The following is a 26,854-nucleotide window of genomic DNA, read 5'->3' as shown; positions in this document are numbered from 1 at the left end:
GGAATTCAAAGTAGATCAGCCAGTCTCTGTGATGAGAAAAAGTATAGGAGTTAGGACGTCATGTTGTGGTTGTACAGGATGTTGGTAAGGTCACTTTTGGAGTATTGTGTACAGTTATGGTCACCTTGCTATAGGAAGGATATTATAAAACTGGAGGGGGTGCAGAAAAGATTTCCCAGGAAAGGAGGGTTTGAGTTACAAGGAAAGGCTGCACAAGCTGGGATGTTTTTCCCTGGAGCATAGGAGGTTGAGGGGTGACCTTATAGAGGTTTATAAAATCATGAGGGGCATGGATAAAATGGATAGCAAAAGTCCTGTCCTTAAGGTGGGCAAGTTCAAAACTAGAGGGCATAATTTTAAGGTGAGGGGAGAAAGATTTAAAAGGAACCCGAGGGGCAACCTTTTCACACAGAGGGTGGTTCATATGTCGAATGATTTGCCAGAGGAAGTGGTAGATGCAGGTACAGTTACAATATTTAAAAGACATTTGGACGGTAAATAAATAGGAAAGGTTTAGGGGGATATGGGCCAGACACCGATAAATGGGTCAAGTTTAGTTTTGGAAACATGATCAGTATGGATGATTTGCGTCCAGGGATCTGTTTCCATGCTGTATGATTCTATGACTCTAAGTTGTCAAAGTGGAACACCTGAAAGTCTAACCCCTCATTCTCTTTGCCAGGTTTGGCAGTGCTGCTTGGTGTTTTCAGCTTTTGCTTTAGTTTGAGCAGATATCAAAAATAACAAAGTTTAGATGGAAAGTAAATCCCCCCCTGCGCAGCAACACCGATGCTCAGTAGCAGCAGTGTGTACCACCTACAAGATGCACTGCTGAAATTCACCAAAGATTCTCTGACAGCACCTTCCAAATCCACAACCAACTTCATCTAGAAGGACAAGGGCAGCAGACACATGGGGACACCACCCCCTGCAGGTTCCCCTCCAAGTCACTCACCATTCTGACTTGGAAATATATCGGCATGCCTTACATGTTCACCCTGAATGCAATTCTGCCAACTGTAAATACAGAGTCGGAACTAAGCCACGGGGTGATAGCTTGTGGCAGCTGGTTCTATCTACTTCGGAATTACATTTGCCTTAAAATGGATAGGCATTGCTTAGGCTGTGGCAGGAGCAGAGATTCCACCAGCTTTTCTCTGTTGTGCACTGATTTCCCACTCATCCCAGAGAAATATCGCGGCGGTGGGAGGGGGGAATTAATGCCACAAACTCACATCAGATTGAACCAGTCCTAAATCACTTTGTCCAGAATGTTTCCTGTTGTTATAGGGAAGAGATTTTCATGTCTATTCATTTGGAGTGAATTCAAACCCTAATAACTGAAATATCAGACCATGCGCAAATTCACTAAGCGACAATCCCCACTTTATAATAAACACACGGTGTGCTCAATAAACTGGTGATTTATTCCACTGAATTCAAACAAAAAAAAATGTCATCTCAAAGCCTTTTCAAAATCTGCTGGCAAAATATGATTAAAATTAAGAGGTGGTCAGAGACAAAAATCAAATAACATTTAATCAAATTCACAGGTCAATCCAGCTCAGTGCACAACACAGGCTGACAAATTCCACACAGCCAAATGCAATTCAAATTCTTATGTTGACCAGTAATACCATTCAACTGTAAGGACTGTGAGGACACATTGGAGGACCCTGACTATTATCTATCCTTCTCTATCTTATTCCATGTCATGATTTGGAGATGCCGCTGTTGGACTGGGGTGGACAAAGTTAAAAATCACACAACACCAGGTTATAGTCCAGCAGGTGTATTTGGAAGCACTTGCTTTCAGAGCACTGCTCCTTCATCAGGTAGTTTTGGAGAATAAGATTGTAGGACACAGAATTTATAGCAAAAGTTTATAGTGTGATGTAACTGAAATTATATAGTGAAAAAGATCCGGATTGTTCGTTACGTCTCTCATCTTTTAGAATGACCATATTGGTTTCAGTTCTTTCATATGAAAATTCCAGAACTTTCTTAAAGTGAACTTTAACAAGAGGTGCCATGTTGGCCCAGATAATGCATTAAGAGTGTGAGGTGCTCTGTGAGAGGTTGTCTGTGTCCCAATGTTCAGACTGATTCTAATCTAAAAAAAGGGATTTACAGAATCCATGCCATTATTCCATGCCAGTCTCTGTAATTGTCTGTTATAACTAACTGGTTTCTTGCGCAAGGTGCTTTCTGTGTACTGCCTTATACTGTCCGGATTGGCTTGAGGTGATTGAGAAAGTTTGAGTCTTCATCATCGTTGCTTTGGGAAAGGAAGCGCTTTCAGTTTATTGTTATTCCTGGATCATCATGCAATGAAAAGAGAGCTACACAAGATCACAACAGGTCCAGACCAGTTAGACAAAGAAAAAGCTTTACCCATGAGCAGCAGGTACCTAAATCTAAGGGAGACAGGTTTAAGGTTTTGAGGTAAAGGCAGTGGGGAGCTGTGAGGAATTGGGAGCAGTTTTGGGCCCCATACCTCAGGAACGATGTTTTTGGCACTGGAGCGGGTCCAGAGGAGGTTCACGACAATGATCCCAGGAATGAAAGGATTAACATATGAGGAACATTTGAGGACTCTGGGATTATACCAGATGGAGTTTAGAAGGATAAGGGCAGATCTAATTGAAATTTACAGAATACTGAATGGCCTGGATAGAGTGGATGTTGGGAAATTGTTTCCTTTGGCAGGAAAGACAAGGACCCGAGGGCACTGCCTTAGAGTAAAGGGAAAACCTTTTAGAATAGAGATGAGGAGAAACTTCTTCAGCCAGAGAGTGGGGAACCTATGGAATTCACTGCCACAGAAGGCTGTGGAGGCCAGGTCATTGGGTCTGTTTTAAACCAAACTACATAGGTTCTTGATTGCCAAGGGGATCAAAGGTTACAGGGCGAAAGTGGGAAAATGGGATTAAAAAACCAATCAGCCGTGATTGAATGGTAGAGCAGATATGATGGACTGAATGGCCTAAGTTTTGCACCTATGTCTTATGGAAGATTCTATTTACACAGTGAATAATAATTCTTAAAATGGTGTGGTCATGTCCATGTGACCATCTGCAATACCTCAGGTAGATTTATTGCCATCAATCCTTATCATTGGCATTAATCTCAGCTATTGATACCATGTGAGGAAGGATACCCACATAAGGTCATCGGGAGAAGCTAGGCTTATTCTTGGTAAACAGAATAGGTTTGTTGTGGGTTACTTTACAGTTACTTATATTACACCTGAAATACATGATAGACTTCTATGAGAGACCATGGTTAACTTAAAAATAAGTATTTACTATTACTGCACCATTCTTATTCATACAACACTTCTAGGTTAAACTCAGTCAGCTTCTCTAAGATTAACCCTTCATATCCTGATGGGTGGAGCATACCTTACATTGGCTGTTAACCCTTTCAGGTGCTAACTATAATATACAATGGTAAAGATCAGGAGCTTGTAATTATGGTGATGGTGGAAGTAGAGACAATCATTGATTTCAAAAGGCAATCAGATGAATACTTGCAGGAAATCTGCATCTGTGAGACATCTGACAATTGTTGATATTGCCTGTAGACCTGGGTTCAATTCCCGACTCAGGCAACTGACTGTGTGGAGTTTGCACGTTCTCCCCGTGTCTGCGTGGGTTTCCTCCGGGTGCTCCGGTTTCCTCCCACAGTCACAAAGATGTGCGGGTCAGGTGAATTGGCCAAGCTAAATTGCCCGTAGTGTTAGGTAAGGGGTAAATGGGTTGTGCTTCGGCGGGTCGGTGTGGACTTGTTGGGCCGAAGGGCCTGTTTCCACACTGTAAGTCTAATCTAAAAAATCTAATCTAAACAAAAGCCACCCAGTATGAGTCAAAGGGCTTTTGTGAAAGGAAGGAGGGAACGTAGAGGGAGGGGCAAGGTTAAAAACCAAACTCTGCAACTACCGTTAAACTGAACATCAACAAATCTGCTGTTATCAACAGAATCAGGTGATGACACAAAGATAGGTAGGAAAATGAGCTGTGAAGAGGACATAAGGAGCTCTCAAAGGGATACCGATAGGCTAAGTGAGTGGGAAAAGACTTGGAAAATGGAGTACAATGTGGGGATAGTGTGAAATTGTCCATCTTAGCAGAAAGAGTAAAAAAAGAAGCTTGTTAGTTAAATGGTGAGAAGTTGCAGAGCTGTGAGCTGTAGAGGGATCTGGATGTTCGAGCACATGAACCAGAAAAGGTTAGTCTACAGGTACAGCAAGTATTTAGGAATGCTCATAGATGTTCAGCTTTATTGTGAGGGGAATTGACAGCAAGAGTAGGGAGGTTATGGAGCAGCACTCTGAGAGCTAATGCTTCCAAATAAACCTGTTGGACTATAACCTGGTGTTGTGTGATTTTTAATTTCAGTTATACAGGGCAATGGTGAGACTGCGTCTGGAGTACAGTGTAGAGGACTGGTCACTGTACTTACAGAAAGATGCTAATGTGTTGGAAACATTTCAGAGAAGGTTTTTCTTTGGACTAAGATCTGGAATGATTGGATTGCCTTATGAGGAAAGGCGAGAAAGGCTGGGTCTGAATCCTCTGGAGTTTAGAAAAGTTACAGGTGACTTAATGGAAACGTGCAGCATCCTGAGGGGTGGTACAGCAGCTCAGTGGTTAGCACTGCTGCCACACAGCGCCAGGGACGCGGGCTCGATTCCAGCCTCGGGCGACTGTCTATGTGCAGTTTGCACATTCTCCCTGTGTCTGCATGGGTTTCCTCTGGATGCTTCGGTTTATTCCCACAATCCAAAGATGTGCAGGTTAGGGTGGATTGGCCGTGCTAAATTGCCCAAAGTGTTAGGAGCATTAGTCAGGGTAAATATAGGGCAGGGAAATGGGTCTGGGTGGGTTACTCTTCGGAGGAATTCCCTTCCTGAAGAGGCAGTGGATGCAGAATTTGTATATGTCACGAAGCAAGAGGAGATCGATTCTTGATTCCCAAGGGGGTGAAAGATTACCAACGGATATGCAGGAATGTCGAGTTGAGGTTAAAGTCCGATCAGCCATGTTCCCATTGAAAGACACAGCAGATTCAAAGGTCGGAATGGTCTATACTTGTTTGTTGTGTGTAAGCTGCCCGGCTTTGTGGGAATCAGGTCAGACGGAAAGGAAACACAGACAATCTCGCAGTTTGCATGGGAGATATCTGCTCAAGTTAATTGATTATTACACAAACATGAATGTGCTTCCCCTCTTTGAGTATTTCAGGTAGTAAACATTAACTGCTTTAAACACAGGACTTCAGTAAACCAAACAGAAAGTAAATTAAATAGATAGCAACTTGCATCAAAACAGAAGAACCAATTCTTTTCATATGAGGCACAAAACCATTCCTTTGATTATCATAAGCTTTAAATAACAAATCAAGCCCAGCTTAGTTTGTTCACTCTAACTTCAGAAAGCTTCAAAATGTGAAGTCATTCACTTCAGCAAATAAATAATATCGGAAAAGTTTAGATATTCCACAAAAGAAAAATAACTGAGGAAATGGGAGAAATGTAATAAGCCAATTGGTCTCTGTATCTTAAAAGATAAATAAATTCAAAATTTCAATCAAGTTAAACATAACGCAGCTGAGATAACCAGAATGACTGCTTTATCTATTTCTCACTCTCTTATTGTTGAAAAACCATCTGCTAAAAATATTGGCATTCTTTTAAAAAGCAAATTGATAACAATTCATGCATTTTTTGTATTTATCTCTTTATGCCTTAAAACTGAAAGACTGGGCTGGATTTTCTGGTTGGGTTAGACCAGAAGACACAGAAGCAGAAATTAGGCCATTCGGCCCACTGAATCTGCTCCACCATTCAATCATGGTTGATAGGTTTCTGAATCCCATTCTCCTACTTTCTCCCCATAACCCTTGATTTCATTGATATGCAAGAACCTATTTATCTCTGTCTTAAATACGTTCAATGACCTGGCCTCCACAGCCTTTTACGGCAATGGATTCCATAGATTCCCCACTCTCTGGCTGAAGAAGTTTCTCCTTACCTCCATTCTAAAAGGTTTTCCCTTTACTCTTGGTGTTAGGGAGAAGTGACCATTGTCTGTCTCCCACACCATGACCAAGTGTCTCCCTCTTGAAACTGTATGTCCTGCAAGAAAACCCTGCTGGAGCAAACTGGATAGATTCAGAGTCGGACTTCCACTCCCAGCTCTGTACTACCAGTAGCACCAGAAACGGATGGGGTCTGCTGCTGGTTCTCTCAGCGTGTCCTTGAGGAAGAAGAGACGTGGAGTCTAAACTTGGAGGTAGGTTTGGACTGGGCCTGGCTCACAGCTCCTAGACTGTGGGGTGAAGAGGAGGAGGGGAAGGCCCAATGACGTTAATGTAGATGGTCTCCCTGAGGTTTTCCCTACCTGTCTGTAATTTACGGTCAAATCCGACCAGGAGAGAAAGCAATGACCAGGGTACATGCTTCATTTCATGAACTATGACTGACACATGTGTCAGTGGGGCAGGGGGGTGGTGGAGGATTATGGTGACTGTAAAATCCAGTCAGTGTTCCACTTCCCAAACAGCCAACTTTCTGCTCTGTAGTATCTCGTTAGTCAATACAGCATGATGGAATATATTCTATGTACAGAATATCCATCAGTTCTGAAAAAGAGTCAGAACAGATTCCAAATGTTCACTCTGTTTCTCTCTCTCGCGTCAGCTGCTAAGTTTCTCCAGCCCTCTCTGTGTTGTCTTTGTGAGAAACAGTCTATGCTGCTCACAATGAATTGACTTCAACCACACAGGGAAGAGGGAAGCACATTCAAATTGTGTCAATATGAAAAATCAGGACCACAGAAACTGGCCAGTGACCAGGCATTTAGGGTTGAGATTGTTCACCAGAACGTCACAAGTTGGGGACGATTTCTATTTTATTGGTCAAGACAATGTCGTGATGCTGCCCAGTATATCCATTATCACATGGAAATGTAGGCTTTCCCAGGCAAAGCTGTGGTGAATATTCAGATTGGTTCCTTTATCTCAGTGCTCCCAGATGATTTCTCACTTTAATCCAATTTTGAGGCTGAAAAATTGCTCCATCCCTAGTATGGAATATAGGAGGAGGAGGAGGATCAGTCATTGTTTCCTTGGATCTCAGACCCCCTCCTCTACCAATTTCACCACTTTGGGTCCTGAGATTTACCTTGGGAAATGCTCTACTTCCAGGTACCCAGAAGAGATTAGTCCCAGTAACAACCAGAACTTGCTCGTCCCCCAGGTATCTGAACTGGTGATCACCTATTGCTGTTCAAATGTCTGGAGGAGTTATAGTCTTCATCCCTTTGTGTTGCAGACACTGCAGTTTAATTCCACAAAACAATCATTTTTCTTTTTAATAATCTCAATTAAAAATAGAAAATAGGTCAGTTTGTATTTGGGATACAAAAGACAACTTTGTAAACTGGAATAAAAACCCAACAAATGTTAATTTACTTAATGAAAGGAGCAGATTAGATGTATCACAGAATTAAAGAGGACAAGACTGCTATGTTATATTGGTCCATAATGAGTCTGTGCTAATCAGTTACAATGCGTTGACTTTATTGCACATTCACAAAATATCAATTTTCTATCGAGCATTTTGATCTTTAGAATATTAACCTACAAGTTACATGGAGGAAAAGATGGGCTCGGGTGGATCCAAGGCTGTTCCATGCTTGTGCGATGACACGAAAGATTCCACAGTGTCTGTAGACGTGTTTGACTCCAGTTTCGACTAAGCTGAGATTAGAGTAGGTCACCGCTGTCCCATCACCAAATTCCATCTGCAAACTAGTTCTTGGTACATCTCCCTGTGCAAGTGGAATAGGCAAGTCCACAAGTTGGTTAGTAGGAGTTCAAACGCGTAGATAGAGCTAATGTTGTATTTTCACAGCGATAGTTTTTTTTGTGGCAAGACTGAACATCTCATCTCCAGCACCCAGATCATAAATTAAAATTACCGAGAACTTTCAACACAAGAGCAGGTCATTCTCCCCAACAGGTCATTAAGCTCTTTCTGAATCTCTGCCACCTTACTTCACCTCAACCTATTACCCCATCCTTTCTACCTCAAACGCACACTCTAAAATGCACTGGCCCGGTTCTAGTTTGAAGGATCACGAGAGCAGAAAATCTTATTTTGCTCAATACAACAATAATTCTGAAATGAATATCTCAGCTTTGATGACGTAGGACCATGTAAGTTAAAAGCACCATTAAAATTTCTGACTAAATTACAGAAATCTCGTCTGCAGATACAGCAAGTAATAAGGTCAGCAAGTGGAATCAATTGCAAAAGGACGAGAGTATGAAAGTACAGAAGTCTTGCTGCAGCTGGAAAAGGCATTAATGAGACTGCATCTGGTGCATTGTATCCAATTTTGCTTCCCATGAGCAGGGATGTAGTTGCAGTCAAGGCTGTTCAAAGGAGGTTCATTAGATTGATCCCAGAGATGAGGGGTTTGTCTTATGAAGGGAGATTGAGCAGTTTAGGCTGATACTCTCTGGAGTTTAGAAGAATAAAGGGAGAGCTAATTGAGGTATATATAAGCTACTAAAGGGGACTGACAAAGCGAACAGTGAGGACTTTGAAACCGAAATTGCTGGAGAAACTCAGCAGGTCTGGCAGCAGAGAGAAACAGAGTTACTGTTTCAAGTCCAGTATAAATCTTCCTCAGAACCTAAGGTTGGTTTTGAAGGTTGACTTGAAGGCAATGGTGGAAATAAAGAAAGAAAGTACTTCCAAACTTTCACCTCAGAAAGCTCTTCTCATCCAACTATACATTTTGAATTTATTATTGCAATTAAAACATTGAATTCCTCAAAAGTTTATTCGTTCAATTAACTGTGTGTTGCTGCTTCAACAACTGATGATTGGATCCCTGTCCCTGAGACATTGTGGATAGCCGTAAAGATAGAATATGTAACCTTAAAATCCCAGGCTCAGGAAGAGGGGGAGTTGGCAAAGGTTTCCACTTGTAATTCTATTCCATTGCCATCGCATACGGATTTTTAAATAATTCATTTGTGGAATGTGGATGTCATTGGCTAAGCCAGCGTTTATTGTCAACTACATTGCTGTGGGTCTGGAGTCATATGTAGGCCAGACCAGTTAAGGATGGCAGTTTCCTTCCCTGAAGGATATGAGTGAACCTGATGGATTTTTCCCAACAATTGGCAATTGATTCATGGCCATCATTGGACTCTTAATTCCAGCTTCTTTTTACTGAATTCAAATTACACCATCAAATCTGTGGTGGGATTTGAAACCAGGTCCCTAGAACATTACCTGGGTTTCTGGATTAACAGTCCCGTGATAATACCACAAGGTCATCACCTCCCGATGTGTTAGGTAGACCTCGGGCTTGGCTGTCAGAAAGAGCAACCGCACCAACATGACTGAACATGGTACTGGGACATGAAGAAGAGTAACATTTTGAGGAAAGTATCAGAGGCATCTGTGGAATCTTCCCCCAGTGTATATGATGAGAGAAGGAGGGGATCGTGCAAACAAATAACATAAAAGTTACAGTCTGAATACTTCCTTTCCAGATGCTTCACTCCAACATCTCCAAATATGGATGTTAATTCAATAAATAATGGCTTTATGCTATCCATGCACGCATCAAACACAACCCAATTATCATGTTATCTCCAACAGTGACACTTGTATAATTCAGCACCAGAAAGTAGGATAGATTGAAATCTTATTCATTAAGAAAATGTTGACTGTTGCATATGAAATATAGTACTGTAAGCCATGAATTATGAATCAGTTGAGCAGTTAATATGCCACACCAGTGACTTAAATCCAAAGGACAGCCCAGGGCTAAGGCATTAGTTAATGAGTTTGGAAATATCTATGAATAGAAAGCAGAATTAACATTTTGAGTCTGGTGACCGTTCTTCAGGCTCTCTCTGGACTTTAAATGTTAACTCTGCTTTCTCTCCACAGATGCTGCCAGACCTGTTGAGTTTCTCCAGCTATTTCTGTTTTTGTTTTAGATTTCCAGTATTTGCAGTGCTTTATTTTGTGTTATCTGTGAGATTACTGTTTGGTTTCATAACTGAAAGAGAAAGGTAGCAGAAAGGCAGGGAATAGGGGGAGAATGAAAAGGAGGAGCAGAAGAAAAGCTCGAGAAACATTGGGGTTGGAGAAGCTAAGAATTGGTTGAGAAGAAAGTGGGAAAGAAGAGGGACAGTAGATTTTTCTTTAATTCATTCACAGGATGAGTGTTTTGTTAACTGGGCCAGCACTAACTGCCTATTCCTATTTGCCCAGAGGGCAGTTAAGAGTCAACCACGTTGCTGTGGGTCTGGAGTCACATGTAGGTCAGACAAAGTAAGGATGGCAGTTTCCTTCCCTGAAGGACATTAGCGAACCAGATGTGATCTTCCCGGACATTTAACATCAGTTTCACGGTCATTGTTAGTCTCTTAATTCCAGACTTTTATTGAATTCAAATTGCACCATCTGCCATGGGAGGGTTCAAATCCAGGTCCCGAGAAAATTAGCTGGGTCTCTGGATTAATAGTCCAGTGATAATACAACAAGACCATCGTCTCACCTTCAGCAAAATTGTTGGCCAAAGAGGTAAAATGACAAGGTAAAAGCAGATCAGAGTAGAAGGAGGAAATTAGGAAGAGAGAAGAAGCATGCACAGTCAGGCACAGCGGTGATAGCTCTCTCTGATCTCAATATTGCTTACAAATATCACAGAGAAACTCAAACATTTACTCACAATGCACAGATGTGCCTCAAACGGTATTTTGTTTGTCCTTTGACTGTCACAAAGGATGTGAATGCAAACATGATTCCAGCCCAGACACCAGCTTTCAGTACAATAACCAGGAACCAGCTCTCAGTACAATAACCAGAAACCGGCTCTCAGTACAATAACCAGAAACTGGCTTTCAGTACAATAACCAGAAACCGGCTCTCAGTACAATAACCAGAAATCAGATTTCAGTGCAATAACCAGAAACTGGCTTTCAGTACAATAAGCATCCCTACTTCCTTTAAAGTTTTCAATTTGAAGTTTAGGAATTACTGTGACAAACAATCACATTTTAATTATTCAATCTTGTATTTTATATTATCCTTAATAGCTTTGATTATATTATGAATACTTGAAGAAATTATTTTTATGGTTTTAATATTTCCTATTCGAGGTGCAGTAAACCAAAGTTGAGAAGAGGAACACCTCTGTTCCAAAGGGTTCCTTCTGGTGGAATCAAGAGGGAGAATAACAAATCCCAGTTCTACGTGATACAATCTCCATCCCAGTCAAGTTCTAATCAGGAAACTAAGCAATTTCTGATACATTTGGTGGAGTGGGGGAGTGGGGGGTGGTACAGGCTTGAATAAAAACAAATGGTCACATGGTTCAGCAGTGCAATTGATAAGGGTTATGAGCATGATTTTTTTTGGAGGTATTTTAGGTGTTGGAGGTGATTTCCTCGAATTCCAGGAGCAGCAATTCCTGTTGCATTGTTTTGGAACTTTGGAAATAAAAAGTCAAAACAACAGCACTTTTAAAAGCGGGAGGTACAGACAAAGGCAGCACATGGTGAGGTCAGTGAAGGGGGGAGAGAGAGACAGCGCGTGAGAAAGTGAGAGAGAGAAACCCACACTGCTAAGTGACACAGCAGTGAACCTGCACAGTTACTGGCTTTGCTATTTGAATTCATCTATTGCTGGACATCGGAGTGTGTCTGGGAAAATTAACAAACAGTGAAATTCACAACTAATCTTGGAGGAACCTGTTTGGGAGACGTCACTGCACAGAAACAGATAAGTGAATATTTTTAAATGTGGCCCCACATAGAGTTTGCAGCAGTGAGTAGAATGGGTTCTTTTTTGAATATATGTTTTATTGAGATATGTCTTTTGATTAAACTTAAAAATATAAGCCATAATTTAACCTGGAGTTGTGTTTTGTAGAGGAATAAGACAGTGCTGTTTTCTGTGATTGGAAGAAGCAAAAATGTCCTTTAGTAGAGTGATATGCTCTTCTTGTCGGATGTGGGAGTTTAGGGAGAGTTTACAGGTTACTGTGGATTATATCGGCAATAAATGCCATTGGTTGTGAATCCTATCAGATCGAATGGATCAGTTGGAGAGACAGTTTGAGGCAATGAGGAATTTAGAAGAGCAAGGGTATGTGATGGATGGCAGTTATAGGAAGGGGGGAAAAGTTGCAGATATAGTCACATAGATGGGTTAACTCCAGGAAAAGTAAGAGAGATAGGCACCTAGTGCAGGAGTCTTCTGTGGCTATCCCCATTTCAAACAAGTATGCTGCTTTGGAAAATGTAGGGGGTGATGGACACTCAGGGGAATGTAGCAAGAACAGCCACGTTTCTGGTATTGAGACTGGCTCTAATGCAATGAGGGGTATGTGGGGTCCCAAGAGATCAATTGTGTTAGGGGATTCTCCAGTCCAAGGTACAGACAGACGTTTCCGTGGCCAGCAGCAAAAAATCAGAATGGTGTGTTGCCTCCCTGGTGCCAGGATCAAGGCTGTCTCAGAGAGGGTGCAGAATGTTGTCAAGGGGGAGACGGACCAGCACGAGGTCATTGTCCACATTGGAACCAACAACATAGGAAGGGAAAAGGTTGAGATTCTGAAGGCAGATTACAGAGAGCTAGGCAGGAACTAAAAGGAAATCCTCGAGAGTAGCAATATCTAGATTACTCACGATGCTGTGAGCTAGTGAGGGCAGGAATAGGATAGAGCAGATGAATGCATGGCTGAGGAGCTGGTGTATGGGAGAAGGATTCACATTTTTGGATCATTGGGGTAGAAGTGACCTGTACAAGTAGGACGGATTGCACCTGAATTGCAAGGGGACTAATATACTGGCAGGGAGATTTGCTAGAGCTGCTCAGGAGGATTTAAACTAGTAAGATGGGGGGAGAGGTGGGAGTGGGGCCCAGAGAGAGAGTGAGGAAAGTGAGGTACAGTTGAGAAAAGAAGCGAATCAAACAGTCAGGGCAGGAGGAACAAAGCAGAGAACATGGTAGGACTGATAAATTAAACTGATAAATTATTTCAATGCAAGAGGCCTAACAGGAAAGGCAGATGAACTCGGGGCATGATTAGGAACATGGGACTGGGATATCATAGCAATTACACAAACATAGCTCAGGGATGGGCAGGACTGGCAGCTTAATGTTCCAGGATACAAATACTACAGGAAGGATAGAAAGGGAGGCAAGAGAGGAGGGGGAGTGACATTTTTGATAAGGGACAGCATTACAGCTGTGCTGAGGGAGGATATTCCTGGAAATACATCCAGGGAAGTTATTTGGGTGGAACTGAGAAATAAGAAAGGGATGGTCACCTTACTGGGATTTTATTTTGCCCCCCTAATAGTCAGAGGGAAATTGGGATCAGATTTGTAGGGAGATCTCAGTTATCTGAAAGAATAATAGGGTGGATATGGTTGGGGATTTTAACTTTCCAAATGTAGACTGGGTTATGTTAAGGGTTTAGATGGAGAGGAACTTGTTAAGTGTTTAAAAAAAAATTCTGATTCAGTATGTGGATGTACCTACTAGGGAAGGTGCAAAACTTGACCTACTCTTGGGAAATAAGGCAAGGTGGGTGATTGAGGTGTCAGTGGGGGAGCACTTTGGGGCCAGCAACCATAATTCTATTAGATTTAAAATAATGATGGAAAAGGATAGATCAGATCTAAAAGTTGAAGTTCTAAATTGGAAGAAGGCTAATTTTGACAGTATTAGACAAGAACTTTCAAAAGCTGGTTGTGGGGCAGATGTTCACAGGTAAAGGGACGACTGGAAAATGGGAACCTTCAGAAATGAGATAACGAGAATCCAGGGTGAAAGGAAAGGCTGGTAGGTGTAGGGAATACTGGATGATGAAAGAAATTGAGGGTTTGGTTAAGAAAAAGAAGCAAGCATATGCCAGGTATAGACAGGATAGATCGAGTGAATCCTTAGAAGAGTATAAAGGAAGTAGGAGTATACTTAAGAGGGAAATCAGGAGGGCAAAAAGGGGACATGAGATAGCTTTGGCAAATAGAGTTAAAGAGAATCCAAAGGGTTTTTACAAATACATTAAGGAGAAAAGGGTAACTAGGAGGAGAATACGACCCCTCAAAGATCAGCAAGGCGGCCTTTGTGTGGAACAGCAGGAGATGGTGGAGATACTAAACGAGTATTTTGTATCAGTGTTTACTGTGGAAAATGACATGGAAGATATAGAATGTGGGGAAATAGATGGCGACATCTTGAAAAATGTCCATATTACAGAGGAGGAAGTGCTGGATATCTTGAAACACATAAAAGTGGATAAATCCCCAGGACCTGATCAAATGTGCCCTAGAACTCTGTGGAAATCTAGGGAAGTGATTACTGGGCCCCTTGCTGAGATATTTGTATCATTGATATCCATAGGTGAGGTGCCGGAAGACTGGTGGTTGGCTAATGTGGTGCCACAGTTTAAGAAAGGCATTAAGGACAAGCCTGGGAACTATAGACCAGTGAGCCTGATGTCGGTGGTGGGCAAGTTGTTGGAGGGAATCCTAAGGCACAGGATGTACATGTATTTGGAAAGGCAAGGACTAATTAGGGATAGTCAACATGGCTTTGTGCGTGGGAAATCATGTCTCACAAACTTGATTGAGTTTTTTGATGAAGTAACAAAGAAGATTGATGAGGGCAGAGCAGTAGATGTGATCTATATGGACTTCAGTGAGGCGTTCGACAAGATTCCCCATGGGAGACTAGTTAGCAAGGTTAGATCTCATTGAATACAGAGAGAACTAGCCATTTGGATACAGAACTGGCTTAAAAGTAGAAGACAGAGGGTGGTGGTGGAGGATTGTTTTTCAGACTGGAGGCCTGTGACCAATGCAGTGGCACAAGGATCGGTGCTGGGTCCTCGAGGTTTAGTCATTTATATAAATGATTTGGGTGCGAGCATAAGAGGTACAGTTAGTAAGTTTGCAGATGACACCAAAATTGGAGGTGTAATGGACAGCGAAGAAGGTTACCTCAGATTACAACAGGATCTTGATCAGGTGGGGCAATGGACAGAGAAGTGGCAGATGGAGTTTAATTTAGATAAATGTGAGGTGCTGCATTTTGGGAAAGCAAATCTTAATATGACTTAATGGTAAGATCCTAGGGAGTGTTGCTGAACAAAGAGACCTTGGAGTGCAGGTTCATAGCTCCTTGAAAGTGGAGTCGCAGATAGATAGGATAGTGAAGAAGGCGTTTGGTATGCTTTCCTTTATTGGTCAGAGTATTGAGTACAGGAGTTGAGAGGTCATGTTGTGGCTGTACAGGGCATTGGTTAGGCCACTGTTGGAATATTGCGTGCAATTCTGGTCTCATTCCTATTGGAAGGATATTGTGAAATTTGAAAGGGTTCAGAAAAGATTTACAAGGATGTTGCCAGGGTTGGAGGATTTAAGCTATAGGGAGAAGCTGAATAGGTTAGGGTTGTTTTCCCTGGAGTGTCGGAGGCTGAGGCGTGACCTTATAGAAGTTTATAAAATCATGAGGGGCATGGATAGGATAAAGAGCCAAGGTCTTTTCCCTGGTGTGGGGGAGTCTAGAACTAGAGGGTGAGAAGAGAAAGATATAAAAGAGACCTATGGGGCAACGTTTCGTGCAGATAGTGGTACATGTATGGAATGAGCTGCCAGAGGAAGTGGTGGAGGCTGGTACGATTGGAACATTTAAAAGGCACCTGAATGGGTATATGAATAGGAAGGGTTTGGAGGGATATGGGCCGGGTGCTGACAGGTGGGACTAGATTGGGTTGGAATATCTGGTCGGCATGGATGGGTTGGACGAAAAAGTCTGTTTCTGTGCTGTACATCTCTTTGACTCTGTGAATCTCTGATCAATCATTCCTGATCACAAAATTTGACAACAGCTAACATCTGTCATTATCTTTTGCACAATTTACAAGTGACTAACTTATTAGATTAGATTTTTAGATTAGACTTACAGTGTGGAAACAGGCCCTTCGGCCCAACAAGTCCACACTGACCCGCCGAAGCGCAACCCACCCATACCCCTACATTTACCCCTTACCTAACACTACGGGCAATTTAGCATGGCCAATTCACCTGACCTGCACATTTTGGACTGTGGGAGGAAACCGGAGTACCCGGAGGAAACCCACGCAGACACGGGGAGAACGTGCAAACTCCACACAGTCAGTCGCCTGAGTCGGGAATTGAACCTGGGTCTCAGGCGCTGTGAGACAGCAGTGCTAACCACTGTGTCACCGTGCCGCCCACAAACTTATGTAACTTCTGGTGCTGAGGAGAATTTTGTAGCACAGAAGGAGACCATTCTGGTTATTATAAACTATCCTGCTTTGAGGAAGGTCATGGGACCCAAAACATTAACTCTGATTTCTCTCCACAGATGCTGCCAGACCTGCTGAGCTTTTCCAGCGATTTCTGTTTTTCTTTCTGATTTCTAGTATCTGCAGTTCTTTCAGTTTCTGCAATTATGGCTCTTTGAAAGAGCCATCAATTACTCTCGCTCGTCCACTCCTTTCCCAAAACCCACTTTCGTTTTCAAGCATGTATCCGAATTCCCCTTTTCCTGGTCATCCATGTCAATAGGAGGTGTTCAATACCAGGCAATGTCAGACAATTTTCTTAAGAATCATAAAGGAACACAATTGGACTGAAACAAAACCCTGTCACTGTCACAGAGAAGATATTTCATAAAGCTAGAGTCAAGATTAGAGTGGTGCTGGAAAAGTACAGCAGGCCAGACAGCATCTGAGGAGCAGGAGAATTGATGCTTCGGGAATGATGAAGGGCTTTTGCCTGAAACATCTATGTTCCTGCTCCTCGGATGCTTCCTGACCTGCTGTGCTTTTCCAGCACCACTCTCTTCTAAACTCTAATCTCCAGCATCTGCAGTCCTCACTTTTGTCTATTTCATAAAGCTAGTCAAACTAGGGCTGTATCAGTTAAGAACAAAAATATATTAAAGGCTTCTCAGAGGGAGCTTGGGGGGAGCTGGAGTTATTTGTAAAAGAGGCAAATTGAAAGCTTTGCATTGGAAAGGTTATTAGAAAGTATTTTCAGATGTTAGCAAAACTATTGGGAAAATCTGCTACAAAAAGGCAGTGAAAGGTGAGTTCTGAAGATGTCATACTTGGCTCGAAACATTAACTTTGTCTCTTTGCCAACAGTTACTGCCAGACCTGCTGAGTGCAACAAACCAACACTTGCTGTTTTTTTTCCGCTTTCAACAAAAGCTGTTAATATTGCAAATTGGAAAACAGTCTTAATTTGCAAACTGTTACAAGGAACGTACAGCTCAGTAACTGACCATTCAACCCAACCTATCTATTCTGGTGTTTATGTCCTGCACTAATCTCCCCATCTCTCTTCCATCCAGCTCTTACAGCGTAACCTTCCAATCCCTTCATCCACATTTGTTCATGCTGAAAAGAAATCAAGTGCCCCAACCACTCCTTGCTTCAGTGAGTGCCACATTTTAACCATTGCCAGGGTAGAGATGTTCTCCTGAATTTCATATTGAACTTATTGGTTATGATCTCCATCCAAAAAAAAAAGAAAGATTTGAATTTATATTGCATCTGCAATGACTTCAGGATATCCCAATGCACTTTATCATCAACCAATGGAATTTTCAGATGGACTCTCTGTTGTATGTAGGTAAACACACTACAACCAATTAGTATTCATCAGGAACCCAAAGATAAATTTTGTTTTAAGGAAGTATGGGATGTGGGCATTGCTGGCTTAGCCAGTATTTATTGCCTGTCCCTGGCCAGCCTTGCAAAGATGGTGGTGAGCTGACATCTTGAACCAATGTGGCCTCAGTAAGATAACAGAAATAGGTTTAATAACATCCAGGCAAGTATCTCTTTATTCATTCACAGAATTTTGGGCATTGCTGGCTAGACAAGCATTTATTATCCATCCTTAAATATCCCAGAGGGCAGTTTAGAGTCAACCACATTGCTTTGGGAATGGAGTCACATGTCGGCCAGACCAGGTAAGAATGGCAGTTTCTTTCTCTAAAGGACATGAGGATTTTCCTAACAATGGTTTCCAGGTCATCATTAAATGGCAGGATTTGAATTGGGGATGTTCTGGATTAATAGCTCAGCGATAATACCACTTGACCATCCCTTTGAAAGTGCTTTTCATGATATTGGGGAAGGGATAAAAGTATTTGCTGGAAACTCTTCTTTAACATGGTTCAGTGGGATCTCTTAAATCCACCTGAGGTTTAATATTTGATCCAATTGGCACCTCCAACAGTGCAGGACTCCCTCAGGATCTATTATAATACTGTCTCCTGCTGTTATCTAAGCTGTTATTTTTTTCTAAACATTGCTGGAATTGCTGCTACATGAACAATGAATGTCTGGTCCACTGACAACAGAGAAGTCATAATCCAAACATTGCTTTCAGATCCCTATCCCCTTGTTTCTGCCTGCAGTCTGGCTGCCATCATGTTGCATTCAAAATGGAAAATGAAAGCCAAGCAACAACCTGTATGGGCGAAAGGTTACATGTAATACCAGGAAGTGCACATAGTCTGCTTCCAATTCCAGGGAGAAATGGGTGCTGCACATCCAGTGCCTCAGAAATATTGAAACTTTTTTTTAAAAATGAGGACCCGATATGACACCAGCTTAGCTTGAGGCCTGTTCAGAAAGTTACCCAAATATCCAAACCCTCAAGGGACTGTGCAAACCGTCACAAGATTCAAAGAGAAAAAGAAATACAATGAACAACAGTGCAGTTGGTACAACTAATGCAAAACTTTTCGAAAGTTTGGTTCAAGTAATTGCAGGTAATTAAGCCAATAAATTATATCCAGCTGATAGGATGATAATCAGTACAAAGTCGTCTGAAAACAAACACTGGAAAAATGTACCTGCTGAAGAAATGTTTAGAATCATCAGTCAGGGGAGAAGAAGGAAACGTAAAAAATGGCTGGAAATTCCCATGGATTGAGGACATTTTTTTGACCCATGTATTTCCTAATTCCATGTACTGGCAGATAATTAAAATGCTTTATGTGCTTTGAGTTAGCAATCTGCACTGCAGTGTAGTCATTATTATAACTGCTCCAAATCTGAGAGGGTTTCGCATACATTTCAGTGACTTTAACTTCATTGAAAAGCCAGCTGCATACATGATGATAAATGGTTCGCTTATCTCAGGTGCAGGGCTTGGAGTGCATAGATTAAATGGAGTTGAGATCTGCCAAAATGAGACTTTTCAGAACAGATGAAAGATCTGAAGATGCACCTTCACAGCTTCAGTTTATCCTCAACTTCATTCATTTTGTATGATGCAAAAAAAAACTCAGGACAGAATCAGCTCCAGCTGAGATCCTCAGGCGGGTTGGTACTGGTGAAATGCACTGAATCCAGCCACCTCAGGAATTAGGTCCTGAGGAGGAGGGTGTAAATTATTACCACACATCCACAATCAAATAAGGCTCTTTAATTGGTCAATTAAAGATCACTTATTGGCTTCCTTCACACACAGCTGTGATTAACTCTGTTCTTGGCAAACTTTGTGACTGAGACACAAGGTACCTGCCGGAGTGTGTGTATGTGTCCGTCTGTATTAGTGTGTGCGAGCATGTGACCCCATATGTCCATGTGTGTACGTTTGAATGTGTGTATGTGGGTGGAAGAAGGAGATAAAACACTAAGATTGAGAACAGAATAATTTGAAAAAGGGTCACGGGACATGAAACATTCACTCTGTTTTCTCTCCACAGCTGCTGCCAGATTTGCTGAGATTTTCCTGCAATTTCTGTTTTTGTTTCTTATTTCCAGCATTTGCAATTCCTTGCACTTTTTTTGTTCAGTAAATAATTGATCCTTGGGAATTTGGAAAGGTAACAATTTCAGAGTGGGAGGAAGAATTCCTGTGGGAGATTTGCTGTCTATTTTTTCATCTTTATTTCTACGTGTTCTATTTGATTGGTCGATTGGTTCTGGGAAAGTACTGCAGTGATTAATTGTTTCTCTCTCCATCACTGCTGACCAGGAGACTCTGCCAATCTTCAAGTCTGCCATCAGCTGTATTGGAAGGGTTTGCAGATTGCTAATCCACCTGCTCGGCCATGTTACAAACTCACCTTCCCCAACCAGGAGGTTCTGGTGCAGGGCTTGCACATAGAGCTTCTGGCCTGAGGTAGGAACACTGCCACTGCACTACAGACGGCATCCAACACTCTGTCAGCGATGAGCTCTGTAAGAATCGAATCAGGCAAGTACTGCTAGACGTTCGGAGTGGAAAAGGATGGAGTGGTCACCTGTGTCTAAAGCTGCAGACAGATTGAGAAAGAGTAAGGTGGGATGGTTTCCCATGGTAACAGTCACATGGGACATCGTTTATAGCTTTCATAGACATTATTTCAGGGATAGGAACCTGCAGGGAACGAATCAAACTCTATGTTGGAGGGAAGGTAAAATAGATTTGGAAGACTAAGATAAGACTGGAGTAGGAAAAAAATGTTGTTTGTAAAGATGATGGAGTCAATTTTATTTTTGAACAGAAAAGCAGATGTGAAGGAGAATGGGACAGAAGCTGTGGATGAAGGTAAAGATGTCATAGCCTTACCAGACCATGCGCTGCTCCCTCATTACAGAGAGTCAACTGGGGGTGGGTTGACCTGAGGGTCACCATGTCTCAGGTGAGGCTGAGAACAAAAGTTCTTCAGAGTAAGCTCAGCCAGTGCTTGTACTGTACCCACACTGTCAGTGTTACTCTGTCATAAACCAGCCATTTAGCCAACTGAGCATAACTGACCCAAAAGGCAGAAAGGGTTTAACAATATCAGCTCACGTGGGAGATGGGAAAGTAACTGAATGGTCAATAGTGGGAATGAGATCGAGGGAACGGGAGGTTTGTAAATTTGAGAGAATGAGTTTGGAAAGGGGGGGAGGGAAGATTGGAGAGAAACCAGAGAAAGGTGAGAGCTCAGTTCCATGTCAGCAAGGAATCTTTCAGGAAATAGAAACTGAAAGGATTGTGCGTGTTGGAGGTCTGAATCAAAAACAGATTTTGCTGGAAATTGTGGACAGAAACCAGAGCTAATGTTTCAGGCTCACTGACCCTTCTCCGGAGCTGAAGGTTCATCCGCGGGAACGAGGGGAAACAAGGGAAACAGCAGAGTTAGCTGAACAGATTGTTTGATTCTTCATGACAATGAAGCCCATTTGCAATTATTGCTGGGGAGAAGGGTTTATTTTAAAGAAAATCTGCTTTATCACATAACACAGGCTCTAGAGGACAAGAACATGAAGTAACGTCCTGGCTGAACAAGTAGAAGGGAAGATGAACTAAATCTAAAGCACTGGGCCAGCTGTAGAAGGATTATTCCTTCAAGAGTTTTGATTGTGTTGAAGGGAGAGGTTAGGACTTCCTTTGTACTGGACGGATTCTTTCTTCTTGGATATTACACACTCTGTTGAAAAATGTGGTGCTGGAAAAACACAGCAGGCCAAAGTTAAAAATCACACAACACCAGGTTATAGTCCAACAGGTTTATAGCCTACAGCAGGCCAGGCAGCATCTGAGGAGCAGGAGAGTCAACGTTTTGGGCATGAGCACTTTGGGTGTCTCCCTGAGTCTCTCTGTGTGTGCATTCAGAGTGAGCCACCTGATAGGGGTCAGTTACATGTATTCACATGGCAATGGCCCGCTGTCTCGCCTGAGGGATAATAGTGAAAAGGTTGGGTTTACTCAGCTGTGCTTCGTCTTCAACATCCTGCAGCCAGACCACCAGATTTATTGAATTCAATGCCACAACTTGGCATTGTTGAATCTGTATGTGCATTTTCTACATTGCCCTAGCGCCTCGACCATCCAGAGTCAGAGTCGAAGACTGCAATAGCTTTAATTTCTCCACTGGTTTGGAGAAGAAGTGGAATAAGTGAGCCTTGGAGATTTGGAACAAAGTCTTGCGACAAGAGAAATCAAAAGTTTGCCATCTCCAAAATAATTTATTTTATGGCAGATATTAAAAGTAAAAAGAAAGATTTGCATCTATTTAGCACTTTGCATGACTTCAGGTTATTCAAAGCTCTCAATTACATACTTGTGAAGTGGACTCTCACTGTTATAATGGACAAAATGCACAGCCAATCCTGCACACAGCATGCTCCCACAAAGAGCAAGGTGATAATGAACAGATAATTATCTTTTTAACAATGTTGATTGAGGGATAAATGTTGGGCAGGATGCCAGGGAGAACTTTTCTGCTTTCCCTTGAAACATCATAATGTCAATCTGAGAGTTCAGATCGGGTCTCAGTATAATCATCACATCCAGAAGACAGCACCGCGATTGTGCGGAGCTCCATCTCTGAGGTGTCAGCACTGATGCTGTACTCACGTCCATAGTGTGAGGTTGCAGACCCCAATATGGGCCGGGTGCTGGCAGATGGGACTAGATTGGGTTGGAATATCTGGTCGGCATGGACGGGTTGGATCGAAGGGTCTGTTTCTGTGCTGTACATCTCTGTGACACTACCTCCTGACTTGGAGGCAAGTGCATGCTGTATCTCACTGAGTGCTACAGCTCACACAAGTCCCCCCAAAAAATGGAATGAAATAAAACAAATATCTTTCTCGCTGAAATCACAGCAGACTCATGCTGGAATAACCAGTTCTCGGTTCCAACTGTTGCTACATGCCTCGATGAAATCTTATTAACGTTGACAGCTTGTAATTTGTTTTGAGGGTACAACAGATCTCAGCATTCAGCTGAAATAGTAAAACCACTTGATGACCCTTTCCGTGTTCCTGCAAACATTGAATTTTCTCCACAGAAACAGACCTCTCCTAATTATTTCCACCACACGAATTGCAGTGGTCCTCCCCACCATCTTGGCCAGGGCGATGAGGGAGGGACAATAAAGGCTGGCACATTCTGGCTACACCTACATCCCATAAATAAATAAAAAGTGTTATTTAATCTCAAAGTACTGATGTCCATGGTCCCACAATGTTAGGATGTACCACAACACTTGTCCCCCGGCAACTGACAGAATTAAATAGATGGACCCAATAGATTCCAGCTTCGTTTGAGAGCTTGGAGTGAATTCATCTTAGACCACGAGTGTCTGTTGGCTGAGAAAGGGAACTATTTCAAAGAGGAACAGGAAGGTTATCACTGGTGACCTGGTCAATCACCGGTTACCTGATTATGCTCACACTGCTGGTTTGGGAACTTGCTGTATGCAAACTGACCTCATTTCCTGATCCAACAGTGACTACACATGGAAAAGGGCTTCATTGGCTGGAAAGCACTTTGGGACATTCTATGGTTGTGAAGGCACTTTGTTAATGTAAGGCTTCTTTTCAGCCTTACCCATTCATATCAATGCCCAGCTGAAACAACGTACTCTCCAGTTCCACTTTCATTGTATCCATTTATATTCATTCATGTTAAATTCTTCGGTGGCATCTTTGAAACATCAGAGTAAAATGTCTTTCACAAGTGACTTCCAACAAATGAGGGAAGTGCCGGTGGTGCACAGAGGTGGACAAGATCAGAAGTCAGATGACACCAGGTTATAATCCAACTGGTTTATTTGAACTCACTAGCTTGTAATTTCAAATAAACCTGTTAGACTATTACCTGATGTCAACTGACTTCTGACCAAATGTGAAATGACCACTTTGATAACCTAGTGGAGAACAATACCCTGAATGAGTTATGACCATCAAGGAAAGGAACAGTTAATGGGGGAAGAATCAGGGGAACATTTGAGTTCACAAAACTATTTTTACAGTGTTGCAATGTGGTCAGGTGAATCAGTTTTCAAAACCAGCTCCACTCCCTGCACTGTTATGGGTTGTCACATCAGTAGCAAAAAACCTAATACAATATTGACTCCTTCCTCTGTCTTATACTCAAGCATTTCCTGTAGAGAGCAGTAAATCTCCAGGGAAGAGCTGGAGTGGCTCTGACCTGCATGTTATAAGTGCAAGCAATTACAACTTATGCTTTTACAGAATAAAAACCATTTGAGTATCACCATTCATTTTATAAATCAGGCTCCCATTCAAATGTTTACTGGCTCAAACAAAAAAATCATTGGATTGGCAACAAACAAGTAAGATATTGAGCCACTTAGTAAGCTGATGGTAACATACCTGCTGTCACTTTTGATCAATGCATCAATCAAATTTTCTGCTCCAATTACTCTCTTGAAAGGGAATTCTGAGCAGCAGGGAACTAGATCATTACACCGCTCACTTCTTTCTAGCTAATTATTGCTATGGAATCTCTGTTTTCTGTTTCCATCAGCTCACTGCCTTTAACTCTGGGTGCTGGGGAAGGGAGGTGGTGAAGGAGGTGGTGGGGGAGGTGGTGGGGGAGGTGGTGAGTAATAAGGCTTGTTCAGGTGATGGTAAAACTTCCCTTTGAACAATAGCTTTCTGCCATTTGTGCTCACATTGCAGAGTTAAGCAGCGCATTCGACGTAACGGAGTCAAAATGAAGGAATGATGACGGATATCCGAGTCAGTGCAGCACGGCATTTGGAATTGTGGTTGTTTGTACGAGTGTGAGAGTTAAGAGCAGGAGTATGTGCAGTGAGTGTAACTAGGCAGCCAGGTGGTCCTGATAGAATATGAGTTCCCTGATTGGGGCTGTTAGTCAGGAAGCTCTGGCTGACTTGTATAAACAGGAGTGTTAAAAGCTCTGTTCACTCTGAGAGCTGGCTCTGAGGGAGCTGGATCAGTGTAAAGGACTCTCCATGTGAAAATAAAGGGTGACTTGGTGATGGGATACTGGTCTTTGCGGAGTTATTTCAGTACAACACTCACCACCTTCCTCCCACAACCCAGAGCCTGTTCTGTTATTTAATAAGATCCTGGCTGATCTGACTGTAATCTCAAAACACTTTCCTGCTTCCCCTGAATATCATTTCACGCCTTTGCTCAGCAGGAATCTATCTATCGCAATCTGAAAGATATACAAGCACTCTGCTCCAACCTCTTTTCCAAAAAGAGAGTTTGAAAGATTCAGGATCCTGAAGAAAATAATTAATCTCATTAGTACAGGTGTGGTAGGCTGAAAGGCTTGTTCCTATTCTACGTTCATCCCCGTTTTAAATGTAAACTTATTTTTATGCAGTGACCCCTAAGTCAAAATTCTTTCATACGAGGAAATAATCTCTCCACAGCTACCTGACCAAAACCCTTCAGGTCTTTTCTCTTTCAATCACTTTACCTCTTCCTGTCCCAAATTCCAGTAGAAACCAGCCTCGCCTCTCCAAATGTAACTCAGAAGCCAACCTGCCCCCTGCAAGTAATAGTCTGAACTTCTCTGAAAGCTCAATTTGCCTTTCTCAACGTTAGAAAAGATTATAAAGGGACCTAAGGGGCAAGTTTTTCACACAAAGGGTGGTGCGTGTATGGAATGAGCTGCCAGAGGAAGTGGTGGAGGCTGGTACAATTACAACATTTAAAAGACATCTGGATGGGGACATGAATAGGAAGGGTTTTAGAGGGATATGGGCCAAGTGTTGGCAAATGGGACTCGATTAATTTAGAATATCTAGTCAGCATGGACAAGTTGGACTGAAGGCTCTCTCTCTGCGCTGTACATCTCTGTGGCTCTAAGTCACATGCCATGAGGTTATAATCCAGCAGGTTTATTTGAAATCACAAGCGTTTGGAGCGTTGTCCCTTCAAACAATCAGCTCCAAAAGCTTGTGATTTCAAATAAACCTGTTGGACTATAACATGGTGTCATGTGACTCCTGACCTTGTCCATTCCTGCCCAACACCAGTACCTCCACATCATACCCTTCTCAATGGGAGAGATTGCAATTAAATGGGAGGCCATCAACATGGCCGATGGTATTCCATTTCCCTGTGAGGAACGGCTTTAGCAATACAACTGCAGATCGGGATATTTCAATATTCTACCTAAGAGAAAACTGAGGAGAAGAACTTATAATGGAAGGTGTTATATTACAGGAAGCATATGGGTGTGCAGAGGAGAATCACCAGGATGTTGACTGGGATGGAGCTGTTTAGCTATAAGGAGGGGTTGAGACAGATCTTCTGTCCCCGTGTTCGTTTGGAGGAGAGAGACACCGAGTCTGATTAAAGGTATAAACAGGTTTAATGAGAGAGAATCGTACACAGTACAGTGAGGTGTCTCGCTCACTGGAGAAGGCGCGTTCTGAAATCTTTACAAAAACCCCTGCTTGATATATTGTTCGCTAAGCTAACGCTACGTAATCACTCACACACGTGATCTCTCACAGACAAAGGCCTCCTGTGAACAGGCCTCAGCCTTGGCAGGTATCCACAAGATGGTCTGTCTCGTAAACAAGGTCTCCGAGTAAAGGCTGCCATTGTATTGGTCTGACCTTGGTAGTCCAGCTGCACAGGCAGTTTCGGTAAACAGTCCAAACAACAGCTCCGCAGCGCCCCCCGATTTCCCAAGAAGTAACTACATCTCTACCCTCCCTAGGCCTATGATATATCCATCCCAACAGAGGGGTTGGATAGGTTCGGGACAGCCGTTCAGAACAGTTCTGGAGAAGGGTCACTGGATTCAAAATGTTAACTCTTTTCCTCTCTCCACAGATGCAGCCAGACCTGCTGAGTTTCTCCAGCAATTTCTATTTTTGTTTCTAGATAAGCTTGGGTTGTTTTCTGTGGAGCAGCAAAGCTGAGAGGGGGCCTGATAGAGGGGTATAAGACTATGAGGGGCATAGACAGGGTGGGTAGAAAGCAGCTGTTTTCCTTTACTTGAAGAGACAATAACAAGGGGCTGGATTTTAAAGTGAATTGCA

At 42.4% G+C, this 26,854-nt stretch overlaps 1 protein-coding gene across 1 annotated transcript in view; it reads right to left on the bottom strand.

Annotated features, from left to right (window-relative positions):
- Window positions 1-26,854, bottom strand: part of LOC132826396 (VPS10 domain-containing receptor SorCS1-like) — an 815,604-nt gene that overhangs the window by 76,982 nt on the left and 711,768 nt on the right. Inside the window, exon 20 of the mRNA XM_060842288.1 lies at window positions 7,649-7,835. Within this exon, the coding sequence (XP_060698271.1) occupies window positions 7,649-7,835 (187 nt within the window). The remainder of the gene's footprint in view (window positions 1-7,648; window positions 7,836-26,854) is intronic.

The sequence above is a fragment of the Hemiscyllium ocellatum genome, chromosome 22, assembly GCF_020745735.1.
Source record: "Hemiscyllium ocellatum isolate sHemOce1 chromosome 22, sHemOce1.pat.X.cur, whole genome shotgun sequence".
Taxonomy (NCBI): Eukaryota; Metazoa; Chordata; class Chondrichthyes; order Orectolobiformes; family Hemiscylliidae; genus Hemiscyllium; species Hemiscyllium ocellatum.
Note: the sequence above shows the minus strand (reverse complement) of the source record. Positions and strands in the feature narration are given on the sequence as shown.